At 36.3% G+C, this 21631-nt stretch overlaps 1 protein-coding gene across 1 annotated transcript in view; it reads right to left on the bottom strand.

Annotated features, from left to right (window-relative positions):
* CCDC132 (coiled-coil domain containing 132) overlaps positions 1-21631 on the bottom strand; it is a 95135-nt gene that overhangs the window by 30144 nt on the left and 43360 nt on the right. Inside the window, exons 14-20 of the mRNA XM_009330581.1 lie at positions 19920-20017; positions 19089-19183; positions 18316-18414; positions 14846-14936; positions 13098-13274; positions 5343-5461; positions 3689-3795 (exon numbers count right to left, since the gene is read on the bottom strand). Coding sequence (XP_009328856.1) covers positions 3689-3795; positions 5343-5461; positions 13098-13274; positions 14846-14936; positions 18316-18414; positions 19089-19183; positions 19920-20017 — 786 coding nt within the window. The remainder of the gene's footprint in view (positions 1-3688; positions 3796-5342; positions 5462-13097; positions 13275-14845; positions 14937-18315; positions 18415-19088; positions 19184-19919; positions 20018-21631) is intronic.

The raw sequence follows: 21631 nt of genomic DNA on the forward strand, positions 1-21631 counted from the left end.
TGCCTGCAGGAGGATAATCCAGGGGACTGGATCAAACCCGGATCTCCTACAACCTAGCATCATGCCCAGCCAAATCTGCCCAGCAGCAACGTGCTTATCTTCACGTTTTATAGGGATGATTGAAGAGACAAGAGGAGAGACAAGAAGGGAAGAAAAACTAACAAATCGGTTAGTCTGACTAAATGGTGGCATCTTCATTGTTTCTTGTTTCTGTAGCCATTAACCCTTAGTTAAAGAAATGTGTCTGATGCCCCTGGGAATGCTGTCTGGTAGAAATGAATGAAATATTTGTATGCTAAGGCCAAAAGTTATGACAAAAGATGAAGGCATTTTCAACTTCCGTGCCAGAGGTGTAATATGCAGTTTACATTTAACAGAAACACGGTGCAAAAAACACCCTGTTTGATTTATGATATCAAATGGTAGGTATTCTTCAAAAAAGATACAAATTAAGGTGGAAGTGAGGTGGGGTCATTGCATATTAGAAACATGAGAAACTGTAAAGAAACTAGAAGGAAAGAATGACTAGGACAAGGACAAAGGGGAAAAACAGACCTATTCACTCAGGAAGTTACATTAAGAGGTAGAAGTACCAAAAGTCTTTCCAAAACTAAATTTTCCAAAGATGGTAAAAAAATCAGGAGTTTTCCAATTACAGAAGACTAACAAAAGCAAACCAAACCAGGGAGACATGACAGGACAGAAAGTGTAGACAAACAAGACAGCCCAAAAGCAAGAATGAATAGTTTCCCTTGGTTTTCGCTGGGGACAACGATACTGACAGTGAGAAAAATGAGAAGGGGAACTGGGTGACTAATAGAACTGAACTGGCCACTTTCAGCCACACTGAGAATGAGCTGGAAAAGACCTGAAAACAGTCAAGCTACAAGAGCGAAGGAATCGGGACACAATAAAAAATGGTTGTGAAATCACCAGTCTGGTAATCAGTGTAATAACCCGTATGTGCAATAAGCACTCAAGGCATGGGTTGTACTGCTACGATTGAAAAACAGCAAATAAAAACATATTCAAGAAGAGAGAAAATAGTCATCCAAGCAACTATTGATCCACTGCTTTAATTTGTAGGATGCAGAACTTCAGATCAGTTTTGAAGAAAGTATGGAAGTGACAGAAGCAGAAAGACGGAGGCAAAATTAAGATTTAGTCAAAGTATTAATTTATCAATATTGCACAGTAAACAAGTGAAGCTAGAGTTTTTTAAATGAGTAAGGGTTTAATAAAAGAGAAGACAGAATGGAATGTGTTGAAAAGGGAGATATCTGGAAAAGCTACTAGTGGAGTTCCCAGCAGCTGGCCTCTTCTTTAGTATTTTCATTAATGACTCTGGCACAAAAATAAGAGTGTGATAATGGAAAAAAGTAAGGAGGCACCATCAAAACAGAAAAGGATTGACATAATGTACAGGAGGAACTGGAGGACCTCGATGACTGCTGTAATAAAATTTGGATGAACTTCAGTAGTACAAAATGTAAAGCCATACATTTGGGGACCAATTCATTAAAAACATGCATCTTTCTACTATAAACTAGCAGCTCATCCCTTGGAAAAAAATGGGAAAGTGAAGGACCTGCTGGCTGTACAAGCTCATTCATTACAGATGAACTGAACTGCTAGTACAAGGAAGCTGTGAGAAATCCAAAGTGCAAAAGGGAGGCAACTTGTGACCAGGATGCTGCGATACAACAGTGACACAATGCAGTGAGATCTCATCCAAAGTATTGCACGTGATTTTGATAAGTCTATAACAAGAGCAGAAAAAGAACTGGTAAGGAAGTAGGGGACTTAAGCTTCTGGTGGATAAATACAGAGGATATTAAAAAGCTTGGCACATTTAGTTTAGCAAATCAAAGACTGAGAAGAAATAGGATTGCTTTCTGCAAAAACAGCAGGGCAGTATGCATCAAAGAACAAGACGATCTGTTAAACCTAAAAGTTTATTTTGGCATAAGATCAAGTGGGCAGAAAATAGGTGGATTTTTTTTTTTTTTAACCATGAAGTTGATAAGGCTTCTGGAATAGAATTCCTATTAGATAGAGTGGTGGGAACAAAACAGAAGTATTTTTAAGCTGGAGCTCAAAACAAGCATGTGTACAGGCAGTACTAAATGGCATGTCTTCCTGTAGCAGGGGCTGCAGGAGGTCCCTTTTCAATTCCATGTTCCAAATAATGCTATTACCAGTCATTACAGAAACAATATAAAGCACCCCCAATAGCAGAAATATTGCAAATTAAATGTAGTTCCAGAAAGGGGAAAAAGCATATATATGAGCTTTGCAAATAATGTTTAAGTTTGGGGTTATGGCCAGAATCCACAAATATAAAGACTCCCTGTGTAAAATTGGAAAACTAGAACTACAGCTCCACCTACTCTTCCACTGTGTTAGGGCAGGGGGGCAGTGGCAGAGGCTGGAGGAAGACTGAGTGGATTGCATGAAAGTGCCATGTGTGACTTCCAGATTCAATCCTAACTTTTCTTAGAGCAAAACCTTATTCTAGAAGGTAGCAAACAAAATTCTCTAACCTAACTCACAGATCAATACCAGAAAAGTTATGATAGAATAATCTCAGTTCTTATTTCAGGTCTATATTGTAGATGCTCCAAGAGGAAAAAAAACTGCAAAAAAGGTTTAGAAAATTAATTTCTGATTTATATGCTGCCCTCTAAGACAGCAAAAGGTACTAACCAGGTGTCGGAGTAGTCTCTTTTAAAAACAGCTTACTCTGAAGTACCACAATCATTTCCAAGCACATAAACATTGAAGACAAACTTCATTAATATAACACGTACAGAATTCCTCTCTCTTTTGCCTAACCAGATAAATTTAGGTACTTACTTCCCATTATCTATAAATAAAATGAAAGTCATTAGCAGGAAATTGCTATCGTACAATTATCTAGATAATCAAATGGAAGTCACAATCACAAAAAATCAATCCTATTACACCTAGAACTGGAGGGGAGTGTTTTCATAGAAAACTTTTGGCTAGAAAGGAACTCCAGAAATCATCTAGTGCAACCTCCTGCTCAGAGCAGGTCAAAGGAGATGAGGTTGCTCATGGGGCTTGTCCAGTCGCATCTTGATCACCTCCGAGGATAGAGATTCCCTAAACTCCCCAGGGATTACTAGGATGCATTCCAGTTACTGAAATTACCAGTATGAGAGGGCACTTTTCTTCTAGTTGCCTACCATGTAGTAAAAATAGTTATTCTGGGTGTGAGAATTTGAGTCATGAAAGGGCAAAAAAACCCCAATCTTTAAGTTCTTACTTTTCTAACTATACTACTTTAAAATGAAGCATTAACCCACCAAGACACATTAGCAACATAAAACATTTACCTATTTCCTTTCTATCTCCACTCTTTTTACACATTCAATATTTTAGACAAATAATCCACCATTATTGTTTAAAATCAATATATGTATGCAGGTTAATTTTCAAAGTAAAAATAACTCACAAGATAAGACAAATTTGGTTATATTTAATTAAAAAATATTTTGGTTTAGTGCTTTATTTCTATTTTATTAACATTTTCAAAGAGTGGAAATAGAGCCCAACTAGGTATATTTTTAAAGGCCTTAAAATTCATTTAACATATTTGCTGTAATCCATAGGGTTGCATTAAAATATAAAACACATATAAAAAAACTACCATTGTTCTACGTACCAACAAGCCTTATTACATTCAGTGTAGTGTTTGTTAGGATAGGTGCATTCACTTTATTGAGATTATAATCTGATCTTTTTCTGCTCCTCAGAGTTTCTCGAGAAACACTTTAAAGAAAACAAAACAAAACACACCAAATGTGACTGCCTAGTATATTCAAGGACATACAAGTAAAATTTAGCAGACAAGAAATCCTTCCTCCCCCATTCTATGATTCTTTCACGTGACAGTATGTCTTCTAGCACAGTATTTTATTTATGCCAAAGCATAACTGCGTTAGGATTCTAACATTTAAAGAGAGAAGCCTGGCGTAATTTACATAAAATTGTGCTAGAGAAAGGAGTTTCTCAGTTGTAGTCCAAGGCTTGAGTTCTGCAGGCTTCTGTCTGGCCTCAGCAATCATTTTAACCACTCTGACTCAAGTTCATAGTTTATGAAGTAAAGAAAATGAAAACAACGTAAGTCACAACAAAACAGGGCAGACTAGTAAGCTACAGCTGAAAACAACTATCTGGAAGTGGAAACAATTTTGAGGAAGATGAAACTGAAGGGACATTAAATTTTTCATAAATTGCAGTCCTACGAGAAGCAGGGAGTTGGACTCGATGATCCTTATGGACCCCTTCCAACTCGAGGTATTTTGTGATTCTATAAGAGAAACCTGCCAGCTGCCATACCTCAGAACGATATTCTTCCAAAAATTCAGAATGCTTCAATTCCACAGCACAAAGCTATGGACAGTGACTGTGGTTTGTTCCAATTGACTAATTTTTATCCATATCTCCCATCACTTCTTTGAAATGCAGTAGTGTATGTGATGTATCCTATGAAATTATGCTAACAATATTTTATCCTGAAGAGTTATTTTGTAGAAAAACATTCCTCTGCTTTGACCCAAGTCATGGCTTTCTAGTTCTCCTGCAATCTTCTAAATACAAATAACGTTAGCCTGCTTCACAAAGTCTGAATGGACATCTAAGTAGTACAGTGTCCTAGACAGAAATTCGTATTTCAGATCCTTTTTAAAGGCTACAGAGTTGGCTATTGTTTAGATGAATATATAAAAATAAAATATTGTTCATATATATATAAAATATATATATATTCATCAAAATATAATATGTATAATCATGTATATATAGGGGGTATGTGTGTATATATTCTTAAAGAAAAAGAGAATTTAAAATTCCAAATGACTGCCCTCAAGCTACAGAAGAATATTTTGTTTTTAATCTGTAAAAGTTTACTTTTGTTCTGCAAAAGCAGAAGCCCAAGCCTCAAGCAATTTGTCTGCAAACAACTGCTTTTGACACAACAAAAAATATACGTATGCACAACAGCAGTTGTAGAAGAACCTTCAGTTAACATCTAACGCTTGCTAATCAGTTTTCCACTACCTGCTTCAGAAGGCCTTTATCCTCCTTCAAAATCTTGCTTTCCAAAGTTTCTTTCTGCGATAATGATGAGCAGTTTAATGTTCCTCCCCCTTCCCCTTCCGGAGATCTAAGTGCTGAGCCTTTCTAACTGTGCAGGTAGCATAAAGATTACTTGATTATTATTCCATTGTCGTATAGATGAAACAGAAAATGAACTAATTAGAGTACTGAGATGAAAAGCATGTAAATGAGACCAAGGACTCTCACAGTCTACTTACCTTTTCACAGGGGCATCTCCTGTCTGCTCGTCCACATAATCTCTTTTCAACTCTTCAGGAACATCACTGTCACTATCATACTCTTGATATGCACTTTTTTCTTGTTCATCCGATTCGTACTGTTTTTAAAAACAAAAAAAAAAAAACCAAAAACAACTGCCATTATTTTCCTTATAATATTATCACTCATTTAACGTAGCATTTTGGTCACTTCTTGGCTTTTACCTTGATCAGGATACAGATCCCTTTGCTGGTTCAAAGGCTGATGACAATGTTCATTAAAAATGCAGCAGGCAAATTATTCAAAGCCATTTCTAAGTGCATTTCTAAACAAAATTCTATTCTCAGATTTGATTAAGAGTAAATATTTGTATCATCCTATTTCTCCCAGCTACTGATAATTTTTTTTGCTTTCTTGTTGCTGTGTCAAGTACCCATGTATCTGAGCTTTTATTATTTGCTTTACAACCTGAAAAAACAGTAACAAAACCTCAAAATGTATCCATACGATGGCAATAAACCAAAAAAACCTGGCACCACACAATCCTTATTAATGCAAGAAGGACTAAACTATTGCTTCACAAAAATACTTACTTGTATTGTACACATTTATTAAAAAAAAAAAAAACATACCAAAAACCAACTTCCAGTTGTTTGTAAAATTGATTTTAGTACACTCCAAAAGACATTTCTACTAGAGTCTTTCAACCACTTAACCTCTTAGAGACCAATGCGATTTTGACTAAGCACAAACATTTCAAGAAAACAATAAGAAGTCAAATGCTACTACAAAAATGTAAGTATTTCTCATGGCTACTATTACCATGTAATTTTTTTCTCAGTAATGTTTCTGCACTTATTTTCTTCAACTGTATGCTGTTCTATCTACATCAACAGCAAGAAGAGTAACTTTGTATATGTTCTATACATATAAACTTTCCACTGTACATGGAACAAACAAAAACTGCGGAGCAAGCAAGGAACAGGATTCTGCAACCCAAATTGATATACCTTTCCTCATAGAGGAAAATAAAAACCACAACAAAACCCCAAAACACCGTGCACTGTATTATTCTAAGAAACACTCTAATGATACAACTCAACTGTATCAGGGGAATAAATCAGTGGGGGCTAGATTTAAAATATTTTCTTTTTTTCCCTTGCTTTCTCAGAAAACTTCATTAGGTGTTTGGGGCATGATTGGATTTATTTGTGTGTGCTGGTTCTTGGTTTTGTTTTGAAACATACAGCATCCTTTAGCTAATTAAAGGCACAAGATCCTGATATTTGAAATATTTATCTAATTATCAGTGAAACAATTCCCCTTTGATGGAAGAAAGCCTCATGAACCATTTGCTTCATTTGTCACAAATGCCACAAATTATTCCAGAATTACCATATGAAAAATGTGAATGCATAGATAAGTTAACCATGTATACCTGCCTTGAGATGTGCCTTCTTATACTGAAGAACAACATTCGATGTTAACTGCATCTTTTGAAAAATAAGAAGCTTAAGTAGTTACAGAAAACTACTGCCGCCAAACACGCACCTGCATTTTTAATTTTTCTGAAACAGTTTCACTGTGTTCAACTGCTGAATTGCATTTCAAAGATCGCAAGAGAATTATTTTCAATTCAAGGATGGAAGGTTTGAGCCTAACAAGTGATGTCTGGAAAAAATGAGCAACACAGGCTACAGCATATATAATACAATATAGGATTTCTATGGTAGACATGTATTATTACTGCTAGAGTATGAGTTATGTGGAGAAATACTATTCACAAACACAGATAATAAATGCTTTTTATAATTATGAAGCCACACATACATATTAAAAGTGTACAATTGGGATTTTATTTTTTTTAAAAAACACCTGAAATTTGCAATCTTTTTTCACTCCAATTAAAAGCAGTATTTAACGTCAATTTCTTTTTCAAGTGTTCTAGGTTGCTCTGTAGTGTAGGTGCTTTAGACAGTTCATAAATAATGAATTTTTTTTTTCACAAGGTGAATTTCTTAACCCAGAAAAGATTAAAGGAAAACAAATACTCGATGCTCTGTGATATAACCCTTTTTCCTGAATACCTACACAACTATCACAGCATTAAGCACATCCATCAGGCTCCAGAATGCACTTGCACTTGAAGAGAGGCAATACTTTTCCTATTAACTTTTCCTTAATGCATACACTGCTCTGAAGCCATTTTATCCACGAAGTCAATAATGACATGTATGACAAAGACAGTCTGGTTCCAGGATCCTTAAGAAATGGCAGGGTTTTAAAGGATACAACCGCTCTCCAGAGGGGAAAACCAAGAAAGATACACTAAGGTAATGTCAGTCTCTCAATCGTCCAAAACGCACTAAGAAATACATTTTTTCAGTCATGCATGGCAATTCCTGGCCTCAGCCCCACGCTATGGAGGTTTTGAAAGCCTAGCACTATGAAAGCAGTACATTATAAAAGCAGGAAGCCCACAGTACAAACAAATTCAAAGCAAAAACAGCTCAGATGATAGAAATTTTGCCTGTGAATACTAATGATCAGAACATTTCTTTTTAGTCTGTGCCTCATACTACATTCTTTTTTCTGCCTCATGAACATTTCAGACAAAGGAAAGCTATAATGAAAGCAGCTCAGTTTACTGCAAAAATGAGCTGAGTTCAGGCTTGATTAAGGACAAAGAGAGTCATAGTTTAAGTAACTTGGCTGGAACATACTTACCACCACTTACTATGCATTAATATATAATAAATGACATGCCGATTCAATTAAAGTCCAGTGATAGTAAAATAATAAATTGACTACAAATTGTTAACTACAATTTATATTGATATATGAATCTGACAGCTAACATATTAACTGTCTTAACCTCATAGATTAAGAGAATTTTGAGAATTATTTTTTTTTTTACATGGAAAAATACTTCAGTAAGTATACTTTATTTAAGTATACCTATTGCTATTAATGAGCTGGAAAAGTTATTTAATGAGATAAAAATATTACATTTTAAAGTATGCAGTAAGTAACTCACAACTATTAAATAGTGACCTCAACCTGAAGAGACCTTATAAATCCATTCTGAATATGCACAGTCTGCAGTAAAATTTTAAAGTGCTAAAAGGAATTCAGATATCTTGTAGCAATAATCAGTTCACAAGTGTTTAGGCAATCAGCCCAAATAAACCCACAGGACAGTGGTAAGATTCATCAAAGTTGAAGTGTGTTACAAAACTGTAAGTTAACTGTATTGCAAAAGATATTTTAGGGAGCTACAGAAAAGGGACATAAAGCATCTCACTGAAGCTCAAGATGTAGAGCTGAGGTGACTGGATCCAGAGGCCCGTTTTCAGTTGTCTAGAACTGCAACAATTAAGCAGTTAAAAAGACTTTAAAATTCTCAAAAGAAATCCTGACAGTTCTTACATCCTACAGATCATTCGACAAGTAAATCAATTGCTTATGTCCTTGTCATGTCATTTATTGAAATATCTGGAAACATGTCTGCATTCTCCGGAAACAAAATTTTGCGACCTCCATCTGAAATAATTTTAAGTGCTAAAACGTGCCTCCACATTAACTGGTCAGTCAAGAAACTGAAACATAAAACCTTTGTAGAAATTTCATCCCACATTACCTAAGCAAGTTATTTCTGATTCTATGCAAAGGATAACCAAATAGGTGTAACTTTTTTTTTTTTTTTTTTTTTTTTAATGAGAGTTCTTTCTATGTGTTAGAACTTTGGAACAGCCAGTAATGGAGAGAGAAGATGAAAAATGTGAAAAGGGAAAAAATGGTCACCTGGAGGGTCACTTGGGTCACAAGAAACCTTGGTTCTAATGCCAGCCAAGTTAGATGTCCTGTGCAACTACTGACAAGTTAATTAACCTATCCTGTGCCTCAATTCTCTATGTAAATGTGCATAATCCTTTCCAAAATCTTTGTGAGCCAGGGAAGTATTTTATCATTCCAGTGACTGAGTTAACAGCCAAATACACTCATGAAAACCAAATAAGTGCCTTCTTAGTATTGTTGAACACCCTCATCTGCACTCTCAGTATGATTCTTCAGATTTACTTAACATCTTTCAATATTAAAAGCAGTTAGTTCCCATCTTCCAATGCATTAAACTCAAGTTATCATATGGAATAAACCTGTTTATATACAGTGTTGCTAGAAACATGTCAAACAAAGGAAATATTCACAACTGATTTCCACAAGGAGGGAAGAAAAATCAAAAGCATCATCCTCCATAATAAATTTTAAGTTACATTGAACAAACTGAAACTTAACTTTACATTTTAGTTTTAAAAAAAAAAAGTTAGTTCTACACACTATTCCTAAGTTCTCCAAATACCGCTACATTTAAGGTTAAAAAACCCTATTTTATAATATGAATTACTGTAAATCCAACCTATATTTCACAAGAAAAATGCATAATAAATCGTATCATTGGTATTTCACTTTTTCCACACAGAACATTCTGTCCCTCTGGTGTCAAAGGAAAGCCAAAATTCGTTATAGTTCTTCACCAGGCACAAAATCAGATTTTATCAATTTAAAATATATTAAGGTTTCACTAATAAAGAACACTAAATTGGCACACAGCTTTGAAAAAGAGGACAGTGCAGCCAGCCTTGAAAGTCCCTGACAACGTGCAAGCCTACCAAATGGGACGCTGTTCAAAATTAAAGACAGGGAAACCACAACATGGACTTTGCTACACGTGTAACACATCAGCCTCCTGGTAATTCATGGGATCACGACTCCCTCTAGCCTGTTTCACCAAGACCACAGCCTGTCACTGCTGAAGCGCTGAGGCAGCCGCTCTCAGCCCCACCAGAGAAGGCATACAGCGTCCTGGCAGTGATTTGCTGGAACCCCACCTCCGCCACGGTGCTTGCAGCACCTACGTGTAAAGCATGAGGCAATCCTTTACTAATGAACTAATGCTTACTGTCTTAAGTAGCTTCAGCTCTGGCTGGGACTGAGCCTCACGCACCTTAAAAAAATGGACAGCAGTGAACAACCAGTACGAAAACAGTAACATATACATACAGATACTTTTTCCAAAGGCTAGAGACAAATTCAGAATAAAAAGACATTTGTATCCAGGATGATTAGATGGTTGAATTCATTGACTCCTTGTGGTAATAAGGCAACAAAGATAACAGATAACTTCCTGGATAACGATAGTACTCCGTTACAATAAAGAATGTGGTTCTGGGGTGGGGGTGCCGCCTTTGCCTTTTTCTAAAGAGAATTCTGGGACAAATAGAGGAAAACCATCCACACATCACATTTATGTTTTATAACTCATGCAGGTTACAAAGTGTCCCAGTAAGACTTGCAGGACCGATTACCTCTCATGGGCTCGCAGTGTCTGTTCTAACCACTACCAGAAGCGGGATGCTGTAAGAAAACCACCACTGGTCTCACATAATACGACGATTCCTGTGTAACTATCACTGGATGCAGAGTTTGTACTTGAAACACTCTATTTGTACAGAAAGCTAAAGTTGGGGTTTTTTTTGCTTTTAAGCTCTCTTACTTCTCCGAAGAGGTTCATCATTGGAGAAAGGGGGGGGGGGGAAAAAACAACTGAAGACAAAAAATACAACTGAAGACAGAAGAGGGTATTAGTGATAGCAGCCTGCTTGGCAGCAGTATGACACTTCAGGCTGGCAAAAGCCAAGAAAACAGTATCTCCAACTTGTTAATCAGCATTTGCTACCTAATTTTTTCATAAAATGACTTCATGATCATAGAAGCAAAAGCTTAGTGCAGAGGAAGTCGATATCATTTAAATTTTACTTGAGCTAGGAGAAACAGATTCTGAACGGTAAAATGTTAAAACTGGAAAGAATGAAGCAGCTCTGTTCTAACTTGTGTGCAAAGATTTCCTATCTCATACAAGTGTGCAGATAGAAAGAAAAATTCCTCAACATATCTACAGTAAAGAAATGAAGACAATTCTAGCCTTCTACAAGTGTAAGTATTCTGCGTACAAGTCACTGCACAAAACTATGGGGACAGTGTATGCGCTCATTTGCTAGCAGTGACCTGCAAGGAATCAAAGGAGATTGAAATCACGTTCCAACCATTATTCTTTTTTGTTCTTGAGATGTTATCCAGTCTCAGTAGCTCCAGTTAATATCATCTTTGGAAAATAATTTCATACCTTCCTAATTATTCTACGTGCAAATCGTGGCAAAAAAAAATCTTGCAATATTTGAGATATATTTCTGTACTCACAGTGCAGGTCATGATGGCTCTATACATTTGTTACAGAGCCAAACCTTCAGAAGAAAGCTGTCTTGGGGGGCAAGGAGGGAAACAACAAAATCCCAAGTTAAGTTAATTTTCTAGTCCTTTTTCTTCAGAAAAATCTTTTAAAAAGCAAAACTACTCACAAACATATACAAAAGTCTGAAATGAACTCTTCAGTAGAGGGAGCTTTCATTTTGAAAACCTCAAAAGTACTATTGGCATCATCAGTAATCCTTACGTCACTAAGGATCATTTTAGCAAATACCTACCAAATGGCTGCCCAGATTCCCCAAAAGCTTTGTTTCAGACTGAGTTTCTACAAAGTACCATGGAATTCTGCAGTTTCAGCATGCCCTGCAGTGCATTCATCTTTGCTTAATATGCTCATTTGGAGTCTACGTATAAGTCTTACGGTGATAACCATGCAACTCTTCTCAGTTTACTGATATGAAAAGGCAGGACATACATTCTGCTGTATTACTTGACAGGGGAAGAACTACCACCAGGAAACTGGCCCTCCACAATGCAACAATATTTTATGCCAATCAGCTGTATTTTTTTCTTCAAGTGACACAGTAGGAAAGAGACTGCAGCATCGCCCATGGAATGAAAGACACGGCAGCAGCACACTCAGGTGTGTGAGATACAGATCAAGCTGCTTTGCAACTGAAGTTCCACAGGGAAAGGAAGAAAGACGAAGCTGAAAACCAGAAAGCTGTTAGTGTGATGGCTGGATTAACTAACCTTAAACAAAAAAACTAAACCTAACCTTATCACAAAAAAAAGCCCAAGAAAACATTATTCATCAAAGGGATAAACAAGAGCAAAAGCCTTAACAAAAATATGCTAATGTGGTATTTAAGAGAATGATACAAAGTTTTACATTAAAACATATTTGACCACTGCTAGATTTTGACAGAATTCTGGGGAAAAAAAAATACACAAAGTTATTGTTCAGTTTTATAGTAGATCCCACCGTAAAGCAAGTGTCCTGAGCATTTAAATTACAATTAAAAACTGCCTAACAAACATCAAATAATCCATGGCAAATCACGTAGGTGTGAACAAATACAACTGAAGGAGGAACCCACAATGATTCTTCCCTTAGAAGCCAGAAAGCCAGTCCTAGAATGACAAAATTATTTCCACAAACAAAGTTAACTTAAACCCCCGGAAAAATACTAATTTAGGTGGCACAAGTCTTGCTAGCCCTTCAGGAGCACTTGACTTCAGTGGGAAAAAATATTGATCCACTGCAAAACAAACTGAACTTTAAACAGGATGCCTGGCTTTCTGGCACTGTTAAAAGCAAAGCAACCTACCTAATTAAAGGAGTAAAGTGGCTTGAGATTTTACACAGCGCTGCAGTTAGCTGATCCTTGTACTAAGACATTTTGCCACCATTGATACACAAAATAAATCATCATTTACTGAGAGCAAGATTTGTTTTTCTTTTTTTTTTTCCCTGAAACACTCCATACCCCATTGGAAGCTAACACGTCTTCTGTCTCATCATCCTTGCTGTCGGCCTGAATTTCAAATGGGTTTCCTCCGTTACAGTACTGCTCAAATAATGTTACTGTTGTTGAAATTGCTGAAGCGGGCTGCTTACTAGGTGACACAGATGGGGAACGTGACTGCTCCATGAACTTAAATTCCTATTAATAGAAATAAAGTACAATTTTAATCACCAACAAGACAGTTTCAGTATTTTTATGGAACTGGAGTCATAATAAGAGAGCATAACAACAAACTTGTGGACAATTAACCTGATATGAAAACTTTCAGCCAAAGCTTGCTGCTTATTTAAACATGCTTTTCATGCTGGCTCAAGTTAACCTTGAAATTGGCGATCTTGTACTGCTCGTCTTTCTAATTTTAGCAGTTTTTGGCTATGATATGCAATACACCTCCTGCATTCTGAAAGTATTTGCTGTCTAAAACTAGGTGAAAACTAAGTGGGTTTTTTATTTCACATAAATTAGGAGATAAAACAAGACCTAAATTCTACCCAAAAATGTAGTTTTCTTTACACAAGTTACCTAGTAATTTCCTAAAGCTGAAATTTTTTTCTTAATATTATATTTTTAAAAAGTTATTTTCAAAATTTCTTACTTTTCAAACCCATCGCACACGAAGTTTCTGATGACCGGGTGAGTGCACAGACTTTTGCAAATATATAGACTAAGTAGGGCACATAAGGTATGATTTTAGACATTTTTTTCTAAAAACCTTGACTTGTATCAGTTGACATATCATTTCTATCTATTAAACTCTAGCTATTGATCTTCATAAATGGCAAAATGTACATTATCATTTATCTAAATGTTTAAAGATCAAAATGTGTGCAGCTAAAAGGACTGCAATGTTAGATTTCTGTTTGTTTAAATGAATCAGTTACTTTCTGCCATTTTCTGCTCCTCCAGTCCCCTAAGCAGTATGTATGGATTTATAATCCCATTTCTCTATTAAAAATATTATTGCTTTTGCTACTGGATGCTACTGAGGGTCCTCCTTCCTTTTCCCTCCGTGCTATTACTGACCCAGTAGCCTCTTGCTTACTTTTACAGTTAACTCTACAGAAGCTGCAAAATTATCTTTTGCTTGAGATTGCTTAGTTATATCCATTTTTGCACTTTAGTGATAGCTTTAATCATAGGCATCCACGTTTCATTTGGCAAAACAGGTGAAATTCACCCACCATGTGCTAAACTTCACAAAAATCACTTTAGGACAGCACGTGAGCACACCAATTACTTGCTTTCAGTTGGACTTCACCACAGCAGAATTAACTTTTTTTTTTCCTTTCCAAATGAGCCAGTACGACCTATGTTTCCAGAAACAGATGCCAAAAATTGGTACAAGCTAATGAGCGCTCATATAACTACTTTTAGGCACTCGTCTTTTAGCATCTTACTCTCAGATAAACAATTTAGAAATGGAAAACTGACATATTAACAGCACATTAAAACATGAAAAATAAAGGCTAACATTATGCCTACAACTCTAGCATCTTCTGTAAACCTCTACCTGCCTGAAACAGGAACACTACTGTTTTAAAAGCATTTGAAACTTAAGTTTCCAATATCATAAAGTGAAATTTAGGGGGGTTTAGCAGCAATTAAAAACATTTGCACAGTAGTTCATGGATCTTACTACTTCTCAGAACACCTGGACTCTTAGCTATTAAAGTATTAACACATTTGCATGTGTTATTCATAGAACGTACATGAAGCTGCAGAATACTAAAGCTTGATTTAACAGGACAAAGTTCCCAGGTTTCATTCTCCAAAAACATTCTTAATTCTTCAAGACGGGTTCTGAAATACAACAAATGAATACTCTTAATTGGCAGCAAGAGTAAATCAGGAAGTAGACAATTACTTAACTCATGCAGTGAAAAACACCTTCAAAAACTGTATAAAAAAATCACACTGGAAAACAGATATTCAACTCATTCTTTCAACTGACAGACCACCTAAAAGCTGTGGCTACTAGCACAGTGTATGTTTTATGACACCTCTGGAGAAATTCACAGAGAATGTCAATTTCCAAAATTTGGAAACAAATTTTTTTGTCAAAACCATTAGAAAGTGTAGAGGAACATCTACGATTATGCAGTAATACTGGACCCTCTTTCCTCTATGTAAACTGTAGAAAGCAATATAATATATATATATACAAACACTCTATTAGCAGTACAACAGCTTCTGTGAGCCCACACAAGACAGATGCTTCTTTCAAACACACTGAAGCCAACAGGTAACAAAGGGAAGTGGAAAGAACTGATGTTCAACAGACATCTCAACTTTTCAAAGAAGAAAAAAGCGAAATGGCTATTAATCTCCTAAACTATATTTTTCTTCATAGCTTAACTTTACCTTGGTACTAATATAGAAAACATATTAGGGAAACATAATCAAGCCATTATATCTCTGCATTGTTTCTGTTATGTTTTTAATCATTAGAAAAGCCTCTGTTCAGCCATAAGCAGAAATACCTTTAATAAAGAACATCTTTTTGCTGCATAAGCAGGAACTCATATAGGAAAAGACAGCAATGAGTGCTTACTGAGGTCACATTGCTGCATCTTTTCTTCTTAATACATGGTATATTGTTTTGCTTAACAAGTAGCAGTTGGTAAATTATGCACTGAGTTTCTAATTAGGCAGTAAAATGTTCTAGAAATACCACTATTTCAATAACAAACTATAATCACCACTACAATTAAAATTTTCTTCCCTCAATGAGATGAGCAATGTGTTGAATTATGACTACAGTTTGCTGCGTCTATTTAAATTCACCAGTTAAATGCAAACAGACTTCAAGTGCTATTTTCGAGGCACTAAGTACCCATAGCCTGCAGATCTTCTCGCAGTAAAGCCAACAGAAACAACAGATAGGGATGCTGTAAAAATCAGCATTACAGATCAAAATTCTTTGAGAGGAAGACTAATGAGAAAGAGTCATAGAAAAGCAAACATTTAAAAGCCACACAGCACCAGCTTTTGTATCATTTCAAAGCTGAAATCCAGGCACTGAAAAAGTAGTTGAACATATGCTCTTCATTTTCACCAGCATACAAGTCTAGAAAGTGGCACACGTGGAAGGTCTGGTGCATTCATTCTCTGAAAAGCTTTAGTGATCAGACACACCTTTTCACAAACTTGTATCAGAACGAAAAGTAAATTGCATTCCAAAAATCACCTTACTAATGTTCTCTGCCAAAAGCCCGTTTAATTTTTCAAAATAATCTTTTACCCAAAAAAGGCTTCATGTAGGCTCTAGTATTACATTGCTCTTCTACGCTTTTTGAATGACATGACCAGTTCCTTTGAATGCTTTCTCTGTGTTGGCAGTTCTCTAAAACACCATACCGCCCAGGAGGCCACATATGTCAAACTACACAATCAAAGAACTGATTACTCCTGGACTCTGAGCATTTCAGTTCTATGTAGCTTTTATGTACTAATGAATCCTTAAAAGTACTAGCTTTTTCTTCCCCCCCCAATTAAATACACAAGGGGAGTGAAAGCCACATTAGCTTGATCTGAAAAGGCAAGATGCTTAAAGCTTTTATATAAATCAACCTCAGGAATATAGCTGGGAGAGAGGTTTTTTATATTTTTCCCTCTGAGGATGAAAACATCAGCCAATTAATCTTCACAATACCCACACAGCATAAAACATATAAAAAGTATTAAAAAGTTCACATAATTTGAGTCATATCAATAAGTATTTCCTTTTATTTTCACAAGAATTACAAGAAACATTACCTTAATTAAAAACACAAGTTATTTCAAAAAATTATTATTTCTATACATATTCCACCAGTGTTCCTTAACCTTTATTTCACTCAAAGATAATTCAGAAAATTAGTCTGATTCCCTAAGCTGTTGAATAGGTCCCTTAAACATAAGCAAAACCATAACAGTCAAAACGATATTTACTTAACCAAATAAGGTATTATGTGGTAAGTCAGTGTAGTAAAAGATGGTTAGGTAGACCAAAACAGCTCTTCTGAACCTAGAGCTGCAAGCTCAGTTTCCAAATGAGTTCATGGTTCGAAATGCTTTCAAGAAATAAAGATAGGTGGCATGGCATCTTAATCAACTCATCTCCTGACAAGACATAATGTGCATCTGATTAAGGCTGAAGCTTTTCAGACAACTGGAACTGAGGTCTTCATCAAATATCTGGAAAGAAATCCTAGCTCCAAACTACGAAAGCTGGAAGAAATTCCAAACCACATTCTCAGCTTCTGAATTTAGACAGTCTCATGGTCTCCTGTCATAATTTTCACACTTTACGGATTTTAGGCAGAAAGTCTCAGACCAAATGTGTTTGGATGTATTAGTTGTATGACAGCTCCCATACAACAGAGGACAACAGATCAAGACTGGGAAAGTAAGAGTTTCTTAGAGCAAGGAACGCTGTATTTCTTCTCATATCTTCCTAGTTTTTTACACCCAGAAAGAAGATAAATGCTAGATAACTAGAATGAAAGAGTTGTCAATCATCCAAACCAAAACATTTGGGAAATCAAGACAATTAAAACAAACAGACAGACAAGTCTTGAAGCTGTCACAGCCAGATATCATATCTGAGGCCAGAGTCTGCCTGCACGTGACAGCACATATGACCGGTCTCAGATATGATAGTAGGGTTGACTGAAACATAATTAGATACTACCAATGAAAAAACTATGAAAACATGACTCAAAAGGATGGACTCAGTTCTAAACATCTCATTTGATATAAGACAAAATTGCATATTGAAAAAAAAAACATTTCATAGCCACACATGATCAGCTCTTTTTATATAATGGCATAGAAAAAGAAGCCACAATTTTGCTAGGAAGTGTGGATTTCAGAGGCATTCATCCTCAGGATCCCAGGAGACAGCTTAAGAGGCAGCCTGAAAAACTACTGAAATTGTACATAAAATTTTTTCACCTTTATCTGGCCTGCCTGCTGCAGAGCTAGAGTTTTCCACAACCATAGCGGAAGCAAAGGCTTCTCCACTTCCTCCCTTTCTCCAGGGTTCAGGGCCCTATTCTCATCATAAAACATATTCCACTATCTGTCAACCTCAATGCAGGAACATTATGCAGTGGAATTCATTTGGAAAGCATTTAAAGTTAAACCCAACAAAAATAAATGCCATTAGATTCATCCACTGCACATATAGTAGTCTCACCTGTGGTATGTTTTGAAATAGTTAACACTTTGTTTTCTGATAGATTCTTGCAAAACTTCAGACTTACTGCCACAAAATTCTTCTCCAACTTGCATCAGCCTATAACAATAAAACAAACTTTAGAAATATTTATTGATTTATTAATACTGCTGTTCCAACCTGAATTAGAAGCCTCAATCATTACCATGAGCATAAGTGTACCTCCATAAAAGTGGAGCACCAATGTTAAGTTGCAAACACTTCACTCATTCCACAAAAGTCCATGTCTCATTTCCCTCCAAATCCTATCAAAATATTCCATACACATAGAGACAAAGAGCCATAAGCAAAATAAATGTCTTTTTGAGATACCTTTACGCAGGGCAAGCTGTACAGCTCACAGTCTGAATCCGTCATTTTATTACCAAAACAGAAGGATATAATACTGTACAGGTTAGCAGTACCACAGTATTTTACTGCTCTTGACTGAGAGTCCCTTTAAAAGCTTTTAGAAACATCAAAATTGTGAGATCTGCACATCTGAAATCTTAAAGGTGGAAAATACTGAAATCATATCGCACTTACACACTACTTGAGCAGCAAAGCAATTTATGCTACCTCTCCCAAGTACATCCTCATAAACTCCCACATAAAGAAGTGCTCTTCAAACTATCAGTAGATATGAACAAAGTTGGCATCAGAATGTAAATATCAGCCTTAATTAACTGTGCTGGCTTATCAGAGTTCAAGTTTGTGCAAATGTATTAAGTGGTCTTATGACCACATCAGTATACCTGCTGATAACATCAAGTACAAATATGAAGTCGTCATATTTGAAGTTAGACAGATCTGTTCCCAGAAGATATGTTTTCACTTTCAGCTGAACATCCTACAAAACACAAACAAGTTGTTGTGTGCTTAATACACTAAAGACACAAAGGTGAAAGCTCAGATGCCTCGTTCTTAGCACTTTTTGGTTTGTTTGGACTTATAACTTCTTTTTTAGATTTAGAATAGAACTCTATTTTCTGTAACATGAATGATTTCTCACTGACTTTCTAAAGTAATATTATAATCAGTTTCTTTAACACCCTGTAACACAAGGTCAATCCTAGATGATTTACTGTCACTGCAGAAATAGGGCTCTGGATTACAATTCAGCCACATAAAAGGTTTTTCATCATACATTTGGGGTCTCACTGCACATCAAAGTGATCCAGCAGTCAGACCAGGAATGCTGTGACCAGGCAGGTTCACAAGACTTCAGGTTCTCCATAGCTATGCTTATACCAGAAACATAAAGCAGTATGACTGTGCTGACAGAGAAAAGTACATGAGAAGAAAATAGATTGTGGGGCAGCACACAGGCTGGGAGAAGTGGAATCAGGCTGAAAGTCACGTTACTATGTTTTGGTGTCTTGACTGAGTTTGTAAGCACAGCGACCAAGTAGCAACTGAGTCACAGAAATTATATTTCCATGGTTTTGTTTTGACATATTTAGCTCCAATCAAATACCTTTAAAAAAAACAAACCCTGGAGAGATTTCTTTAAGAAGATCAGTATAAATATAACTATAATTAATGGGGGGGCATATATATTTAGGAAGAAAAATCAAAAAACGTACCTGCCATATTCGTGAAAGCCCATGTTCCAGTTTCTTTTTTACATAGCTGCGGTCAAAACTGTTCTCTTCAGTTCCAATCACATTGCTGCCATCTGAAACTGAAGGTGAAAGGTATTGTAGATATTTCCAAAAGCCTATCCTAGTTTTCTAACCATAATGAAACTTCTGCCTTAGTCATTATCGTATTATCCATTATGCAAACTCCAGGAGAGCTCCATTGCTCTAAACTTTTGAAAGGAAATTAATAAAGCACATATAAATATTATATGCTAATGCAGACTAGGAGAGCTTCTGATTGCTTTTATGTAAGCAAGATACCCCACTCAATAAAAATCAAAAAAAGATGAGAGTAACAGATACTGATATTTCAAATACAAAAGATAAAGTTGAATGCTGAAGTGAGCACTGCTTATCCTCTACAACAAGATTCTCTAAGACATTCTACCTTTGTAGACAAGAATCATGAACTTAAAAATTTCAGAAGCAAGATTTTTAACTTTCTGCCCCAGCAAATTCTGTCTGCAACTCTGAGGAAAAATACTGAAACTTCTTCCATGAACTATGCAAATAATATAGCATGCTCTTTTCTTTTTTTCCCCTCTCATACTAATGTATGCTTATGCATGAAGTAATGTCAATCATATAATCAGGTGTCTTTCTTTCTTCCAAATTATTTTATTTAATTCTAAAACCTTCATTCCCACAGCACTGGATCATATTCCAAAAAAGCACTGTAATGCACGGTGAACTTCTCCTGTATGTGGTCCTCTCTCTCCCTCTGGAGGAAATATATTTTTTTCCCATTTTAAAAAAGAGAAAGTAGTATTTTATATGTAGTCTGCGAGCATACAGTTGTGGTTATGCTTGCAGTCTGTGATGGCACAGTGTCACGCAGTTTGCTTCACAGCCTATGTGAAGACATGAAAGCTGTCTTAGCCAGATGATACATACAAACTTTCCCCCATGATAAGAAAACTGTCAAATCACACCATTTAGTGATTTGACATGAAAGATAAAAATTCACATAAAATATTACACTGGAATATTACGACGTGTACAGCCCTCCTTCTAGCCCATCATTCAAGAGGTTGCAACACAGAAGAATTAAGATTGCCTGTAGTACCCCAGCATTGCCATGCAGCTCAGACCTGTCTTTCCATCTTTTCTGCAACCTCCAGCTAGTTTTCAGTACTTGAGAAGACTATTCACTCCCTTGCTCCTGGCCCAGCTGGTCTCACCTCTCCACCTCCACACACAGCCTCCCAACTCAAAGCTCAAAATTTCTTTCCCCGATTCCAGCATTTCCTCTCAAAAACCTCCACCCAGCCCCTAGCTATCATCTTGCACATGCATCAGGCAGTCTCATCCCTGCCACCTAGGCTTCACAGAAACAGGCAGCACAAAGCCCCGATCCTACAGGAACCCAGAGAGGGAACAGGAAAGGGGAAAAAAAAAAAGTTTCTTATGATATCGTGGGAAAGACAGTCCCAATCTATAATTTGGGCCTACCTGGAGAGCAACAGGACATGTCTAACAGACTAGGACATGTCTAACGTCCTTGACTTAGATTACATTCTTGAAAGATGGAGTCTTTTTTTAAGTTGTTGGACTTGATGACCAGGTAGATACATCACTGCTATAATGCAAACAGGAAGGTAAAGGAAAGAGTATAACATTTAACAGCTCCTCAACAACTGGCAGTAGTGTCTTGG

This window comes from Pygoscelis adeliae, unplaced genomic scaffold (assembly GCF_000699105.1).
Source record: "Pygoscelis adeliae isolate BGI_AS28 unplaced genomic scaffold, ASM69910v1 Scaffold27, whole genome shotgun sequence".
Lineage (NCBI taxonomy): Eukaryota > Metazoa > Chordata > Aves > Sphenisciformes > Spheniscidae > Pygoscelis > Pygoscelis adeliae.